The 14,672-nt window shown below is 38.4% G+C and overlaps 2 protein-coding genes across 19 annotated transcripts in view; both read left to right on the top strand.

Moving 5' to 3' along the window:
• pdlim5a (PDZ and LIM domain 5a) overlaps window positions 1-10,352 on the top strand; it is a 62,981-nt gene extending 52,629 nt beyond the window's left edge. For all 17 annotated transcript variants that reach the window (XM_044196731.1, XM_044196730.1, XM_044196729.1 and 14 more), the window contains 5 exons: window positions 2,618-2,819; window positions 4,915-5,095; window positions 6,984-7,104; window positions 7,556-7,671; window positions 8,314-10,352. In XM_044196731.1, the coding sequence (XP_044052666.1) occupies window positions 2,618-2,819; window positions 4,915-5,095; window positions 6,984-7,104; window positions 7,556-7,671; window positions 8,314-8,403 (710 nt within the window). In that variant the 3' untranslated portion in view covers window positions 8,404-10,352. The remainder of the gene's footprint in view (window positions 1-2,617; window positions 2,820-4,914; window positions 5,096-6,983; window positions 7,105-7,555; window positions 7,672-8,313) is intronic.
• A 1,526-nt stretch (window positions 10,353-11,878) lies between these two features.
• Window positions 11,879-14,672, top strand: part of bmpr1ba (bone morphogenetic protein receptor, type IBa) — a 71,364-nt gene continuing 68,570 nt past the window's right edge. For both annotated transcript variants that reach the window (XM_044195539.1, XM_044195540.1), the window contains exon 1: window positions 11,879-12,033. The gene's annotated coding sequence lies outside the window, so the exon portion shown is untranslated. The remainder of the gene's footprint in view (window positions 12,034-14,672) is intronic.

The following is a 14,672-nucleotide window of genomic DNA, read 5'->3' as shown; positions in this document are numbered from 1 at the left end:
GTTGCAGCCAGTTAGCAAAGGGAAAGAGGCTTATTTTCCATGGTTGAAGCGTGACATATGTTGTGAAATAGGTCATTGCAGACTTTCTTTTTCTTTTCTCGTCTTTTTCCTCTGTGGAAGCCCATTAAGCAGGCGAGAAGGCCCCGCTCCGCCTGTGGCGCCTTGCTCATTCACACGTACAGCAGTTCTACTCTGTTAGAAAGATAATATTTACTGAAGGGACCTGTCGGGAGTTATGAATAAAGTTTTAAAGGCAAGCCACAGAGCTGCAGTATAATGCCCATACTCCATCTGCACTCGGCCCATTGATTCTGCGATTGAGTGTCTTTTCTGGGCATTGTTCTGTTTATCATGTACATACCAAAAAAGGATATATATATGCCTGTTTGTCAGTTTATTTATGAATATTTATCTATGAAATAACTAGCTTATGCTTTAACTTTTACCTCATTCAGCACAAGTCCTCTCCTCTCCCCCAGTTCTCTCCCTGATGTAACTGCCACTCAACAAAAATCGTAAATGTAGTCACTTACCGGGGGACCCAGGCTCATGAAAATATACTACTAGCCATATATTGCCCTAGCAGCAGTAAGCCACTGACCCATTTTGAATCCCGAGCTGCAGTTAAGGAACTCAGGACTTCAGCGACTGACTGAATGCAAATGCCCATTGTAAAACAAACTGGCATGGTGTTAAATTGTGAAAACACACGCACACTAATGCTGTCACCCGCATCCTTCACTTTCCTGCTCCCCCTCATTCTGGAAGCAACTTCACCTTCAACATACAACCTTATGAATGCTGGCGTGATTAATGGCAGCTTCACTAATAGGTTGAAAAGTCAAACTGTGTAAAATCATTTGACATAAAACTGTCTTTTCCTTACATTTAACAAATGACTGCCACTTTTTTTGCAGTTAGGTTTAAGCAGTCTTACAGTGAGGAAGCATTCATACCTTTGGCATCTTAATGCTGCGTTTTAGACTCCATCTAGGACTGTTAAACTTAAAGCGGCTATAATAAATAATTTTGTAATAACAATGTATCAAATGACAATTTGAAAACAATGTAAAAGGGGTCACTCATAGTGAACCTACAGAAAATTATCACCTGAATCTGCTGTTCCAATCGGCTTTACTGAGCTTTATAATGAATTTCAGCTCATTGTTTAGCTAACTAGCCTGCAACTTTACTCTTTTGCTTCACTTTCACTGCTCTCAAAGTGTTGTTTTTGGCTGCAGCAAGCAGCTGTTCAGCAAAAAAAAACCACTGCACTCTACCTGCTCAGCTTCTTAGACAGATAAAGTTAGCAACTAGCTGATGAACATAGTGGAGCATTTAGCAGCTAAAGAGTCAGATATTTCAGACCAAAACAGAGCTAAAAGAGAGTGAATATTGGACTTACATTCATCAGGTGGCTAGAAACACGACTCAAATGAATGATAATGCTGCTATCTAACTGCTGGATGTGTAAATAAGCAACTGCTTGCTAACAAGCAGTAGACGATTTCTTAATTTTTAACTGGGGGGATGGCTCAATGGTAGCATGTTTCTATTTTAACCGGCACAGCTTTTCTAGCCTTTACGGCACTGGTTTAGCGGCCCGCGAGTCGAGTCAGTGAGTGAGGTACACACACACACACACACACACACACACACACACACACACACACACACACACAGGGAGAGTAGAGACGAGGCGAGTCGGAGAAATAATTTCACATGGCGTGCTTTAAAAAGAGAAAAGCAGACAGCGGAAATAGAGCTTTTAATCAAGAATGGACAGACTCTTACATGTTCAATCTTCCCACAGGCAGTTCAAGACCAGTATGTCTCTGTTTCGAGATTGTGGCGATTGCAGCAATGTGAAGCATCACTACAAGACAAAGCACAGAGCATCTTTTGAGCAGGTTAAGAAAGGGGACCAATTTTGGTCATTTTGCTAACAAGGGGGATGGCATCACCCCTCGTCCCCTCTCAAATTGCCTACAGCTAACAAGTTCACCATATCAACTTGAAAAGTGATGATATGTCGATGTTGTGTTCACAACTTTTTGGACGGTTTTGAAAGGAATACCCTACTAGCCCCAACATTAAATATAAACCCAGCCCTGTTCGTAGCCCAAACAGACACACTTAAACATGACAAGTAGTGTGTGTGCCTCACCGTGCACACATATACAAAAACTCATCTCCATCCACAGTGTGGAGATCAAAGACCAAGCTACATGTTTAGCCAGGTGTCTGGGTTTTAGCTGAGGGAATGTCTTGGTGGTTAGTGTGTGTGTGTGTGTGTGTGTGTTGGTCATGTGTATGCACATATGTCATAGGAATGTGTCGAAGGTGTAGTGAAAGATTCTGTGAAGATTGATGTGGTGAATCCATGGTTGTGACAACAGTAGTTGGCCAGCTGCACCTGTGAATAGACGAAGAGGGTAAAGGTCAAATAACTTACACACCTGGGAAGAAAACACAGACACACACATGCACACACATCCTTTATCATGCCATAAGTGCTCACTTTTTTGTTTTCTATCTGTTCCTCTTTCCTTTTACCATTTCTGTCTCTCTATTTCTTAACCAATATAGCCTTTTATCTCTCTTCCATCTCCTATAGGACACGGTCCACGGACTGGTTTGATCACCCCATCTTTCGGTATGAAAGGTAATGGAAGTGCCAGTGTCCCAAGGGGTCCTGTCCCAGCCCGACCTGTACCTCAGCCCCACCCTAAAGATGAGGACACCCTGGTCCAGATGGCAGAACACATCCCTGCTGGGACTCGTACACCCATGTGTGCCCACTGCAACATGGTCATCAGGTAAGGGACAAATACTGTATGCATATGGATTTAAAAAATATATTTTTATATATATATATATATATATATATATACATATATATGTTTAAACTTTTTTTAACTAGGCAACCCAATTAACAGAGAATCCTATACAATGATCATTGTACGGTACAAATATCATTCTTGGTAGCAATCTGCAGTATGGAGATATTATGAATGAAGAGGCTCTGTTATCAGCAAGGAAGACGGTGGTCATGACCATTTATAGTTCAAATTGTGAAAGAAAACATTGGACCTGCATGGCGTTTAGTTCCATCAAATCATGCCTATATACTGCTTGCACAAGGATAATCATAAAAGAGGCGATCTCTTCAACTTGGCTGCACATACATCCATTTGTACTCAAGCAAATTAAGATGGGAAAGGAAAATATGTCCACTACTAAATTATTCAGTGTCCCAGTTAGGCATCTAAAATAATTAACTTGAAACCATCTCGAGTAAATAATCTGTCTATGAAACTGTAGAACTACAAAGATCTGACTGTAGTGTAGATAAGGGTGAGGGGAATTAAGTTGCACCTACAGTAGATCAAACTGTAGAGTGATGTTGCACATGTATGTAGACACACAGTATTTCACTGTACTATGTGTCTGTTCACAGATACATATTGTACTCTATAATGCTGGTAGAAGTTGAGATAAGTCAAGATGTTAGATTTATCAGATGTGGACTTACTTAATGAAAAGAACATGAATGACAAACATTTCTTTTTTGCTCTTTTTGACATGATTATCTCAAGATTATTTAAAAAGGAGGATGCTACACAAATTCAATTTTCTATCTATAGAAAGTCTTGAAAACACATTTGTACTAAAAAAGTTTAAATGCAGGGTTTGTCTTTTGTTCAGCCAGAGTTGCATACAAGGGCACATCACTATGGACTCTCTTACTCTTCCTCCCTCCTGTCTACCTCTCTTCTTTACCGGTAGCTGACTGCTGCCCAACCTGAGGGTTATCTCCCAACTTGGGTCACCTTACATTACATGTCGCTAAGGATAGGGTAGCTCACATGCTAATGGCTGCCAAGCTCAGGCCACTATCAGGATAAGCTCAGATAAGCAAAGCTATTGTGTGGAGTAAATTAGTCTCTGTTGTTTTCCCACTTTACCTAATCATCAAAATGGACAGTGCCAAGGTGCTGTCTGAATGGAAGCAGAGGATGATGGTCGCAGTAAATCCTTCAGTGACATGAAGCAACATTTAGTGACCTGAATGGAATACTGAAAGAAGGGTTAAGAACTATTTTCATAATCTATTAATTGTTTACGTCCTTAAAGAACAAAAGCCAAACACTGACTGGCCTCTCTAATATGAAAATGTGAGAATTTTTATATCATTGTAAATATAAAACCTTTGGACTTTTTTTCACTATTTTTAGACATAGTATACAGTCGAATAAGTAATAAATCAAGATGAGTCAATAATAAAAATAATCAGTTGCAGCCCTCCAAAATACATTATTGTATCTACGGGCTGTTGACTCTTGACTGTCCTTTGTTGTATGAAACCAACACATACAATCATCACCAAACATTGTTCATAGACTTTCTTTTTATTATTAGACTTAATTGACAAACATATTTACTGTACATTCTAGAAATAACATATGTGAATGAACAAGATAAAATCAGAGATAAATCATAATATTCAATAGTGACTCTCGTAGAGGAGGAAGAAAGGAGAAACTTATAGTGTGAGTTACCAAGAGACTACTTGTAGAAGTTAGACTCAATTACGTTACTCGCATTGTAATTCATTCATTTATCCATTTGCGGTTTGCCTATTTGCCCTTCAGCAGCTGTTTGTAGACATGGCAATGAAAACAAAGTACATTGATAACATGACCTATCAGCAATAATGCAGATCTGTGTGGTACATTGCATCTGTACTTTGCATTTTATGACGAGGTGTCATTTTAATACAAGTAATTAGAATAGTTAGCCTGTGTCTCTTGTATATGGGTTGATTTTGTGTTATGTTATTCTGTTACTTCAGGTAAAATCAAAAGTTGATTTCCACTTGTCCTATTGTCTCTGCTTGTCTTTTTTATTCAGAGGACCATTTTTGGTAGCAATGGGGAAATCATGGCATAAGGAGGAATTTAACTGTGCCCACTGCCGTACATCCCTGGCAGATACAGGCTTTGTGGAAGAACAGGGATCTGTCTACTGTGAACACTGCTATGAAGAGTTCTTCGCTCCAACATGCAGCCGCTGCCAGGCCAAGATACTGGGGGTGAGTTGATGTGAAGTGAAATGGAGCAGTAGTTTGTGTGTGTGTGTGTGTGCAGAGGTGTGCAGAGGTGAAGGCTTGGTACCATTGCACTTATCAAAATGTCTGGCCGCTCTTGTCTGTTTTGGGATGGTTATTCAACTGAATATACTGTTACAGTTTAGATGAATCAACCTTGAAAATTTTCTGCAATGCCAAAGATTATGAAATTGACAGCTAAACTTGCATTACAGTGTAGGGACAGGCAAAAGCCTCAATGTTAGTCGTTTGTCTGAAGATTTTAAGTTAGTACCATTCACTTACTGTACTGCTGGCCTTGACATTGTGTGTGTCTGTTGTTTTCAAACTCCACCACCTGTTGTTTGGAGATCAAAGCGATAGTCCTCCTCTGTGGCATTCACTGCAAACCTGTCAGACCTACCAACGTCTGACTTTATTTGTTTTATGGCTTTTATGTAATTCAGTTTTTCCCCCTTTTCCTATTATATCTCACTCAATTTTGTGCTTAGGAAAGAGAGCGTACATGTTAACAAGAGCCTGGCTTACGGCGACTACTTTTCCACTTAGGGCCAGCTGAAGGTTGAGGGTTTTGAAGTGGGCAATTGGATGCATAAAGATGTTTGGCAGGCAACACTGTATGAACATGATTACATGAAGCAGCTCCCAAATGTGAGATATTTTACTTTAAATATTAAAGCTACAGAAAAGCAGCTCTTGATGATTGTAATTAAAACATCCTACTTCTCAGTGAGTGTTAAAATAGAGGTTGACTCCAACATTTAAATTTTATCATTTAACTGATGTATGTGCACACAAGCCTTAACTCAAACATCATCTCTCCACATACGTCGCTTATACAGTAGCACTATGGATACAGTTGCTTTTAGATTCTAATAGGTGCCAAGCCTGGATAAATAATCAGAGTAAACTCAGATTATCTTGCCCACTCTCCAATCTTGCATTAGTGCATTATAATCTGGATTGTAATTGTTTACTTTGTTAGAAAAGAGATATTGTTTAAAATTTGAGACCAAATAATAAAGTGGCATAAAATGAACAGGTGTTGACATCATCAAAGGGTCACTAGGTTGCAGCATTTCAGCCACACTGTAGCCCCAACCCTGAACATGCAGGATAAATGTATAGAGGGCCAATGTAGGAAAGCTATAGGTTTAGAGATTTTATAGTGACCACCACTAAAACTCAGGAATGCGGTATATGTTGTGTGTTGGGAGAATTAGGCTTAGAGGCCTAGAGGCTGCAGGTGTAGCATGAACCCAGAGTGTCAGGAAGCTGAGATCTTTGCTCTCATAACAGCTCTGACATTCATCCTTCACGTGTTCTAACCTCTTTAGCCTCAATCCCTTTCAACCCTCTATTTCTCACACATCTTCAACCAGCTTACGAATTCTTATTAACCTGTTTTCTCACTCCCTCTCCTCTAATCCATAATTCATTTTACTCCGGCCCACCAACTTTCCATTGATTCCCTGTCCTGTCTTGTTCTCACAGTTTAAGGGTGGGAAAGAAAGTAGTTTGTCTATTTTAAACTGGGTCATGTGGCCCCAGAAGAAAAAAAAAAACGTGATATTTAAATGCAACATGAGAAAAAGACGGACTGTAGGAAAGGCTGTCCCTTTATTGACACGTAAAACTGATTTATCCATTCTGATCAAATAGGGATTGATAATAGAAATTGATGATTTTAGTTGACAAATTACAGCAGTTTTACAAATAATAACCCAACAAGCAAGGTAACATGGTAGCATCTCTCCAAAAGTCGCTGTGGATCTGACTTTCCAGTTACTGTGACCAACACACAAAGAGACCAGTGCCTCTAATGAACTGTATGATGCTTCCAACTAACCACATTGTTTGCATTTGCACCTAGGAGGTGATAAACGCCCTCAAACAGACATGGCATGTCTACTGCTTTCTGTGCGCTTGCTGTCAGCGGCCAATCAGAAACAACACCTTCCACCTGGAGGATGGAGAACCATACTGTGAACAAGGTGGGTGATGATGACTCTGAACAATGTGCTGATTGGACACATTGTCCATGCCGATAGGGTGATGATGAATGATGTCTCAGACTAGAAGACACAACAGTCAGTGAATGCAAAGACACAAGAAATATTCCTTTCTATGGATTGACTTCTTAGGTGCCAACAAAAAAGAAAAAATGAAAAGAAAAACAAAAGGAATTGTTGATGCTTTGTTCTGTGTATATCAGTATGCATGTCTGTCTATAAAATGTCAGAGATCTTTAAGTTTTATTCAAACCAAGCAGTACACCAGAACTTTGTGTAATGAAAACCCTTTGTTCTCCGTGGCCCACTGTTTATCTACTACTGCCCCTTATGATCTATGTATACTACTACAATTTGATTGGGTCTTGCCATTGTGATTGTAAACTATAGGTTGTTCATTTCATGCGTGCCATGTTGCTTTGTCTGTAAAAAGACTTCTATAGTTTGTTTGGGACTGGCTGCCATGGCTGTGAGTTCCCCGTCGAGGCTGGAGACAAGTTCCTGGAGGCCCTTGGTTACACCTGGCATGACACCTGCTTTGTCTGTGCTGTAAGTGAAAGCTTCACAGAACATTCACAGTATAATCAACTGAGAGACTCCTATCCATCTGACCTGCATGCCTTTGAACTGGGAGGGCAAAACTGTGCTCCCAGATGAAATAGACACAAATATGCAAACTCCACACAGAAAGGACCAGAGCAAGGGCTCAAACCTGGGTCAGTATTGATGTGTGGTCACAATGGTAACCACTGCCACCACCCAAATCAAAAACTCAAGTTGTATCTGATTAATAATGTTCTTTTTTTTTACCACTTTGTTTTCCAATTTTGCAAAAACAAAACTTACATGTCATTAACCATTTCTCTACTTGATATGTGATTCATATATATATATATATATATATATATATATGGATCTTACATTGCAAAAATAGTCATCAATAAAGGTTTATTTTTCATAGTTTTTGTACAATAGTGTGACTATTACATAAACAATCAGGAGCAGATTCAGAGTCTCTCACAGTGATGTACCTTCTGGCATTTTATCATTATTTCTAAGAAGATAATGAATTATATAAATGATGAGTTTTCTGTATTCTGGACAACTTTACTTACAGTATATAACCTTCCTATATGTTTGTGCGTGTGTGTGTGTGTGTGTGTGTGTGTATCTTTGGCCGTTTTCCCTCAGGTGTGCTGCACCACTCTGGAAGGCCAGACCTTCTTCTCCAAGAAAGACAAACCTCTTTGCAAGAAACATGCTCACACACTGAAGATATGAATCTCAGCCTTTCCTCACAATTTTATAGCCATACATTCTCTCTTAGTGGGAAGGCCTCATAATAGTAGTTAGTTCATACAACAATAAATCTCAAGCAATACTCGCACAAGCATAGTGGTGGCTCTTGCAGGTCAGAGTAAGGGAAACACTTCCATGTATTTAAAAGTGAACTTATTCTTGTTTTTCTTATTGTAAAACATAATCTACTTTTGTCATGTGATTTCTACTATGGGAAGTAAAATAGCTTGTAGTGAAGGATCTCTGTTTTTGGTTTTTATCAATTTTCAACAAAAAATAATCTGAAAGAAGCATATCAGTTTTAACTGATTTTCATCTGGATTTTATTTGCTCCTGCATCCAAAAGCAGAACAGTTTTACAGACGAATGGTGCAGTGTATGTGTACTACCACTAGGAATTACCAAACTCGGACATTTAATAATACAAACGATTTAATTTCTTAATCCAGAGTTTAAAATAAAAAAGTTTCTCAGAAGCGTGACAGTGGTGAGACCATCACATTGTAACCATTGTAAGTCAGTGTACAAAGTGGCTAAACTGTTAAATCACACAACACTTGTAATTAGACAGTACCAGAAATGTGTGAAAATATATATGCATACCCATACTAAATGGATACAGAGAGAGGAGGATATTGGTTATTTTCTAAACAGACATTTATTTTTGTTAGTGTTAATGTTTGTGTTTCTGTAATTAGGTTTAACAATCTGACCAGCAGCTATTAAGACAAGATTAAGAGAATATTTGCCATCCAGTTTCCTGTGTCAAACTTTGTTGCACACATATGGAAAAAGCATATTATAGACAGCAATTGAAATATCAGAATCTGCATGAAAACATTTCCAGAATGTACTTTTACTAATTATTTTGTTATATTAAAACTAATTGTTTTAATAGAGGTGAGCTGGATGTCTGGGGTGTTGGTGAAAGCTGTTGCCTTTGATCAGTGCTTAAACTTATTTGAACTTTTTCTGTATTTTTTAAATTAATTCTATGTATTTTATTTTCCATTTTTCGTGCAAAACTGGTAACATTGGCAAAAATGTTACTGGTTTCAAAAACAAAAGGTGACATTCAGCAATATGAATTTGGAACAGTGAGGCACTTGAGAAAGAGAGACAAAGAAAGAGAAGTGGTCTTTATTTTGTGGAGGACAGAATTGGCCCTAAATATAATTTAAATAAATATACAAAATAAAGAAAATATAAAGCCCATATTATGTATATTTACATATTTCTCCTTACTATGATAGACTGCCATATCTTGACAATTGCATCTATACTGAGTGCCATATAGTTTTATGAATCATATTCATATTTTCATTTATTTTACCTCATGTTATTATATATATTTATATTGTATTTTATCATAATTGCATTCATTTCTGGTTGATTCAGTTCTCCATATGCTTCATAAAAGTGAGTAGCTCTTTCTGGCCTGGCCTGCAGGAAAATAAGGTCAAAAGTCATACTATAATCCTTGTGTAGTAAACTGTATATTTTATTTTGTTTATAGAGTGGAGAAATGTCTTATCTGACAATATATATTTAACTGTTTGGGTAACTGGGTTTTTTGCTTTTCAGGCACTGGTGTAGAGAATGGATGGGGGGTAGTTTCTTCTGTGTTTTTAGTATTTCACTTGACTGTTTACTAACCGTCCCAACATGCTGATTTGGCGATATTTACTTTTCATTAAGGCTGAGGGGTACATATGGTCTATTTTGTTTTGTTTTCCAAACACCAGAACAAATGGCAACAAAACTCACTCATATTAATTTCACATAATTATAAGAAAAGAAAGCTGGGTTTTACTGTATTGGACAAAAGTTAGTGAGAACAGTGTACAAACACCTACAAAACTACAATTGGCACTATTAAAATTGATCCGAGTTGTCTAATAAATGATGTGCTTTTAAACCCCCAAAAGAAATATCACGTGTCTTTATGTTTGCTTTCTTTTCTGTCAGTGTAATACTATCTTACCATACTAAACTTCCTGCATCATTTCTTGAGAAACCACATGTTAGTACAGAGGAGTCTGACATAAGAAGTGTGAAATTTAGATTTAAATGCATGTCTCCACTATGCTAAGAAAGGTCAGAGGAGACACAGATAGAAAGAAACAGAGAGGTGAAGTGGATACTATGAGAGAGGGGAACATGGTAGAATAAAGATGTGAGTGATGACATGGCAGTAAGAATCTGTGAAAACCATAACGTGGCTATTTGGGTCGAACATTTTCTCTTTTCATCAGTGAGACGACACCACTCCCCATTTCCATATCTTCCACAAAACAGTAGTTGCTTGGATTAACACAAACTACTTTACACACAGGGAAACAGACAAGCATAATGAAAATGAAGAAAAGCACTATACAGTAGACAAAGAGAATGATTATTATTATTCAAATATTTGTAGTGAGTTTTCACAAGACAAACCAAATGCTCACATAGACCCGCCCACCACACAAACAAACATCAACCCCTACACATGAATGTGGATTTGTCCAATTTTGAAAAGGTTGCAAGATCTTCTGAAACTTTCTGGTTGATCCAAGAGTTGAATGCTTTAGCTGTTTGAATTTGAGGTGTGCAATTACATCCTCTAGCCAGTGTTTATGAGATGCTGCTGCTGGTCTTTTTCCATCTGAGGAGAATCAGTCGTCGAGCGAGCAGTTTAGTCAAAGACAATGTGATATGTGTGTATAAGAGGCAGCTGGATGGGGCTTAGGCACGGATCTGGCTGGATCATCCTCCAGTTGTTTATGTCACATGTTGTATAGTTGACACAATGATAGTTTACATATCTGATTCTGACATTCAACATGTATTTGATGTTTAACATAACACTCATAGTTAAGTGTTTGTTCCCATCAAATTAGAGTGGAAAGTCAGGAAATATGTTGTATTTCCAAAGATGTCGTCTGTAAAAATAGCCACATACTTTACCTTTGGTGAGACACTTCGACTAGCAGCCTATTTTCAAAATAGCTTTTGTTTGTAGAAAAGTCCACTAAACATGGCATTAACTTATTGGGTGAACTGCTGAGAGATGTAATACTGTAATTGACAGTCTAATACAGCCAAAGAAACAATAATCCTTGCATTCTAACCAGCAGACAAAGCCCACTGGATTTCTGGCCATTATTTTCTTTGACTTCCAGGTTACTAGTGAATGTATTATTATTAGTGAAGAGACAATGCGTTTAGGCATTTTTAGTTGTTTATTATTTATTAGACACCTAGTAGAAGAGTGGCTTGTGGGATCCATTCAGAGCATGACTTCCCTCAATCACTTTTCTTCAGCTAATGCACTCCTTTCATCGTGGCATTAATAACCCCTCATACTGCTGAGTGAATTTGAGAGGAGCAGAGAGGTTCTCGTGTGAGACCAATGTGTGACCCTGTGTGTGTGTGTGTGTGTGTGTGCGTGCGTGTGTGCGCGCGCGGGCGAGTAAGGAAAGAGAGAGAGAGAACGAGAGAGGTAATGGGAGAGTGGGAGAAAAACTACAACTCTCTCGTGGAAACAGACCGACTCCCATCTGTACTCGGAGTACTGAGTGCTACAACTTTCCTCTCCACGGAAATAAGAAAACAAGAAAGTACTCAAAGGTGAGTAAACACTAACAAACAGTTTTCGCGTAGTATTACCTTTAATAATGTGTGTTTTTACTCGTAAGTGCTCGCAATCACCTTGGAAAGTTTGAGAGGCGTTGCTCTTTTTGTTTGCTAGGTGTTGACAGTGTGCTGCACGTGCGGTTGAGTGGTTTATTGGCTCGAGATTTAGCTCACTGCGTAGATGATGCCGCACTTGAGTGTCACATATGAAAGAAAAGTTTAAGTGATAGGAGTTTGAATAGTTTGCCCATAGCTTTATATCAGCGATATTTACATTATTCTCAACGCAGCATCATGTTTGCCATTAGGTGTTACTTGCCCTGTATTGTTTCCAAAGAAGAAGAAAAGTCCTGCAAATTACTACATGATTTGTTCTTCATTTAGTTTAATTTGTGGGGGGCTAAGGTGTCTAATCGTCTTTGTGTGAATGAGTGTGTAAGTGTTTGCATGTGCTTAGGGTACCAGAAAAGAACAATCTCTTGTCCATATTTATCTCTATATTAGTAATGGTAGTAATATTAATACAAGCTATTTTCAGAAAGATACCTGGACAAAATGGCAGCAGTAACTGCAGACATAAGTTTTTAAAATGCCTCACATAATGAATGTGATCACTAGTTTCACAGTGATGAGAAAATGTGAATTTTTCATCGGACCAGTAGATATTGCACATAATGGGTGATAACATCAAAATAACAGCTGGATGTTTTGCTCAGTTATAGATGTGAAAGCACAGACATACAAACCTTGATAGCTGATGTCATTTAGACAGCTTTAATTCCTACAGCTTTCAATTTAGATGCGGCTGTTTTTGCATTAGCAGTTTTTTAGGGAGATCCTGGATTATGTAATTCAAAACTTTCACATGAAATGTATTTGTCAGATACTTTTTTATGAATTCTGTAAAAATATTAACACTGACTGCTCATATTCACAGCAGTCCTACAATCACTTTACTCACTTACTGTCAGCAAAAGTTGAAAACCCTTTCTCTCGGGATTCTTTGTATTTGGGGGAAAGGGTCTACATATTGTAGTAGCAATGACCTGCCTTTAATTTTTGAGACTTGGTGAAGTGAGCCCCCTTCTTCAAGTGCTCAGAAAGCAGAAAAAAATGAGAATGAACCTCAACACAGCCTCCAGCACTGAATAACCTACAGCCCAGTATTCCCCATAGACCCCACTTATACACACACACACAGAGGCATGCACACAGTATTCAACTCTCCCTCCGAGTCCAGTAACCAGGTCCAGGTGTTTGTCAGTGTGGGTTATGACAAGAGTATATCTGTATGTGTGTGTATGCGTGCACATGAGCACGCATGTGTAAATGTATATCCAGATGGCATAATACTGTGGCTCCAAATCTTACCTCACTTCTTCTGAGGGGTCTGGGGGAAGTAACGGCAGGAACACATGCAGGAAAACATTCAGCAAATATGAATGAGAGAAGCAGAGGTGTGTGTGTGTATTGTTTTCTTTGTTTGTCAATCTAGTAAATGTATGCAGTTGTTGAGGCTTCACTGGGAACAGCAATCTTATTTAGGTCAGGAACACATCACGCAAATCTGAGAAACAGCCACATTCTCAATTGGCTGTGTAATTGAGTTTCACATAGCAGCTGTAAACAGAAAACTTCCCTCATTTTCTTTTCGTGAGTGTGTGAGTGAGAGAAAAGATTAGACACTTAACAGTTTAAACATCTCGTGATGTGAGACAAGGTGTCTGATACTGACTGCTGGAAATTCAGGCCATTTTGCTGGAGCTTAATCTACATGCCAAGAATTGCAAATTTGCCAAAAACAAACTCAATTTCTGTCTGTCTGGAGAAAAGATGAGTGGAATGCAAGAAGGGAAAGACTGACTGAATATAGTCAAAGTGCACATTCACATGCGCAGTGGTCCCATGGAATAATATTCAGTCTATATAAAATGTCATGTAAAGTCTGATTGATATATTCAAAGTAAGGTCAAGGTCAAAATGAGAAAAAAAACAAGTTAACATACCTACTCTTTTTTATTTCTTCAAAATCTGTATCAGCTCATGAAATGGACTTCCACAAGTTTTCAGTGAGAACCATGGCCCAAAATGTTCTAAGTTCAGAAGATTTTCAGAAATGTGTCATGTTCTTAATGTTTTTCATCTGATACTGTAATGGCTGTGTGCCAGGTCCCACTGCCTCTCATGCTTCTCAACTTATAGGGGGGGCACCTTACTTAGAAAAATGTAAATGCCTTAAGAACTTCAATCCAATTACAGTCACCACATTACTTCTGCGCAGGTAAACGTATCGGAAGAAATGTATTAAACAACAATAAGAAGGACATCAGGGCAAAGATTAAAAAGAGAGGGAAAAATGCTCATGTGAACCTGAGGACAGTTTGCCAGTGGTGTGCTTCTCTAATATCCAATTTCCTCAGCTTAGAGATCGAGTTGATAGCAATCAAAAAGAGATAAGAGCCTTGAGCCTAAGGCCTTCGTCTCAAAGATATAACTCTTTCTTAATTACAGTGTCAATGTGATTTATAGAAATGCTCCAGCATTTATCTTTACCTGAATTGTGTTTTAGAAAGGTTTCCAGAGGCCTTGAAAATTCTTAAAAGCTGCAGCAATAAAAAGCCGTAAAGGTTTTT

Source organism: Siniperca chuatsi, linkage group LG5, assembly GCF_020085105.1.
Source record: "Siniperca chuatsi isolate FFG_IHB_CAS linkage group LG5, ASM2008510v1, whole genome shotgun sequence".
Taxonomy (NCBI): domain Eukaryota; kingdom Metazoa; phylum Chordata; class Actinopteri; order Centrarchiformes; family Sinipercidae; genus Siniperca; species Siniperca chuatsi.
This window is presented reverse-complemented; position numbering and strand designations above follow the sequence as displayed.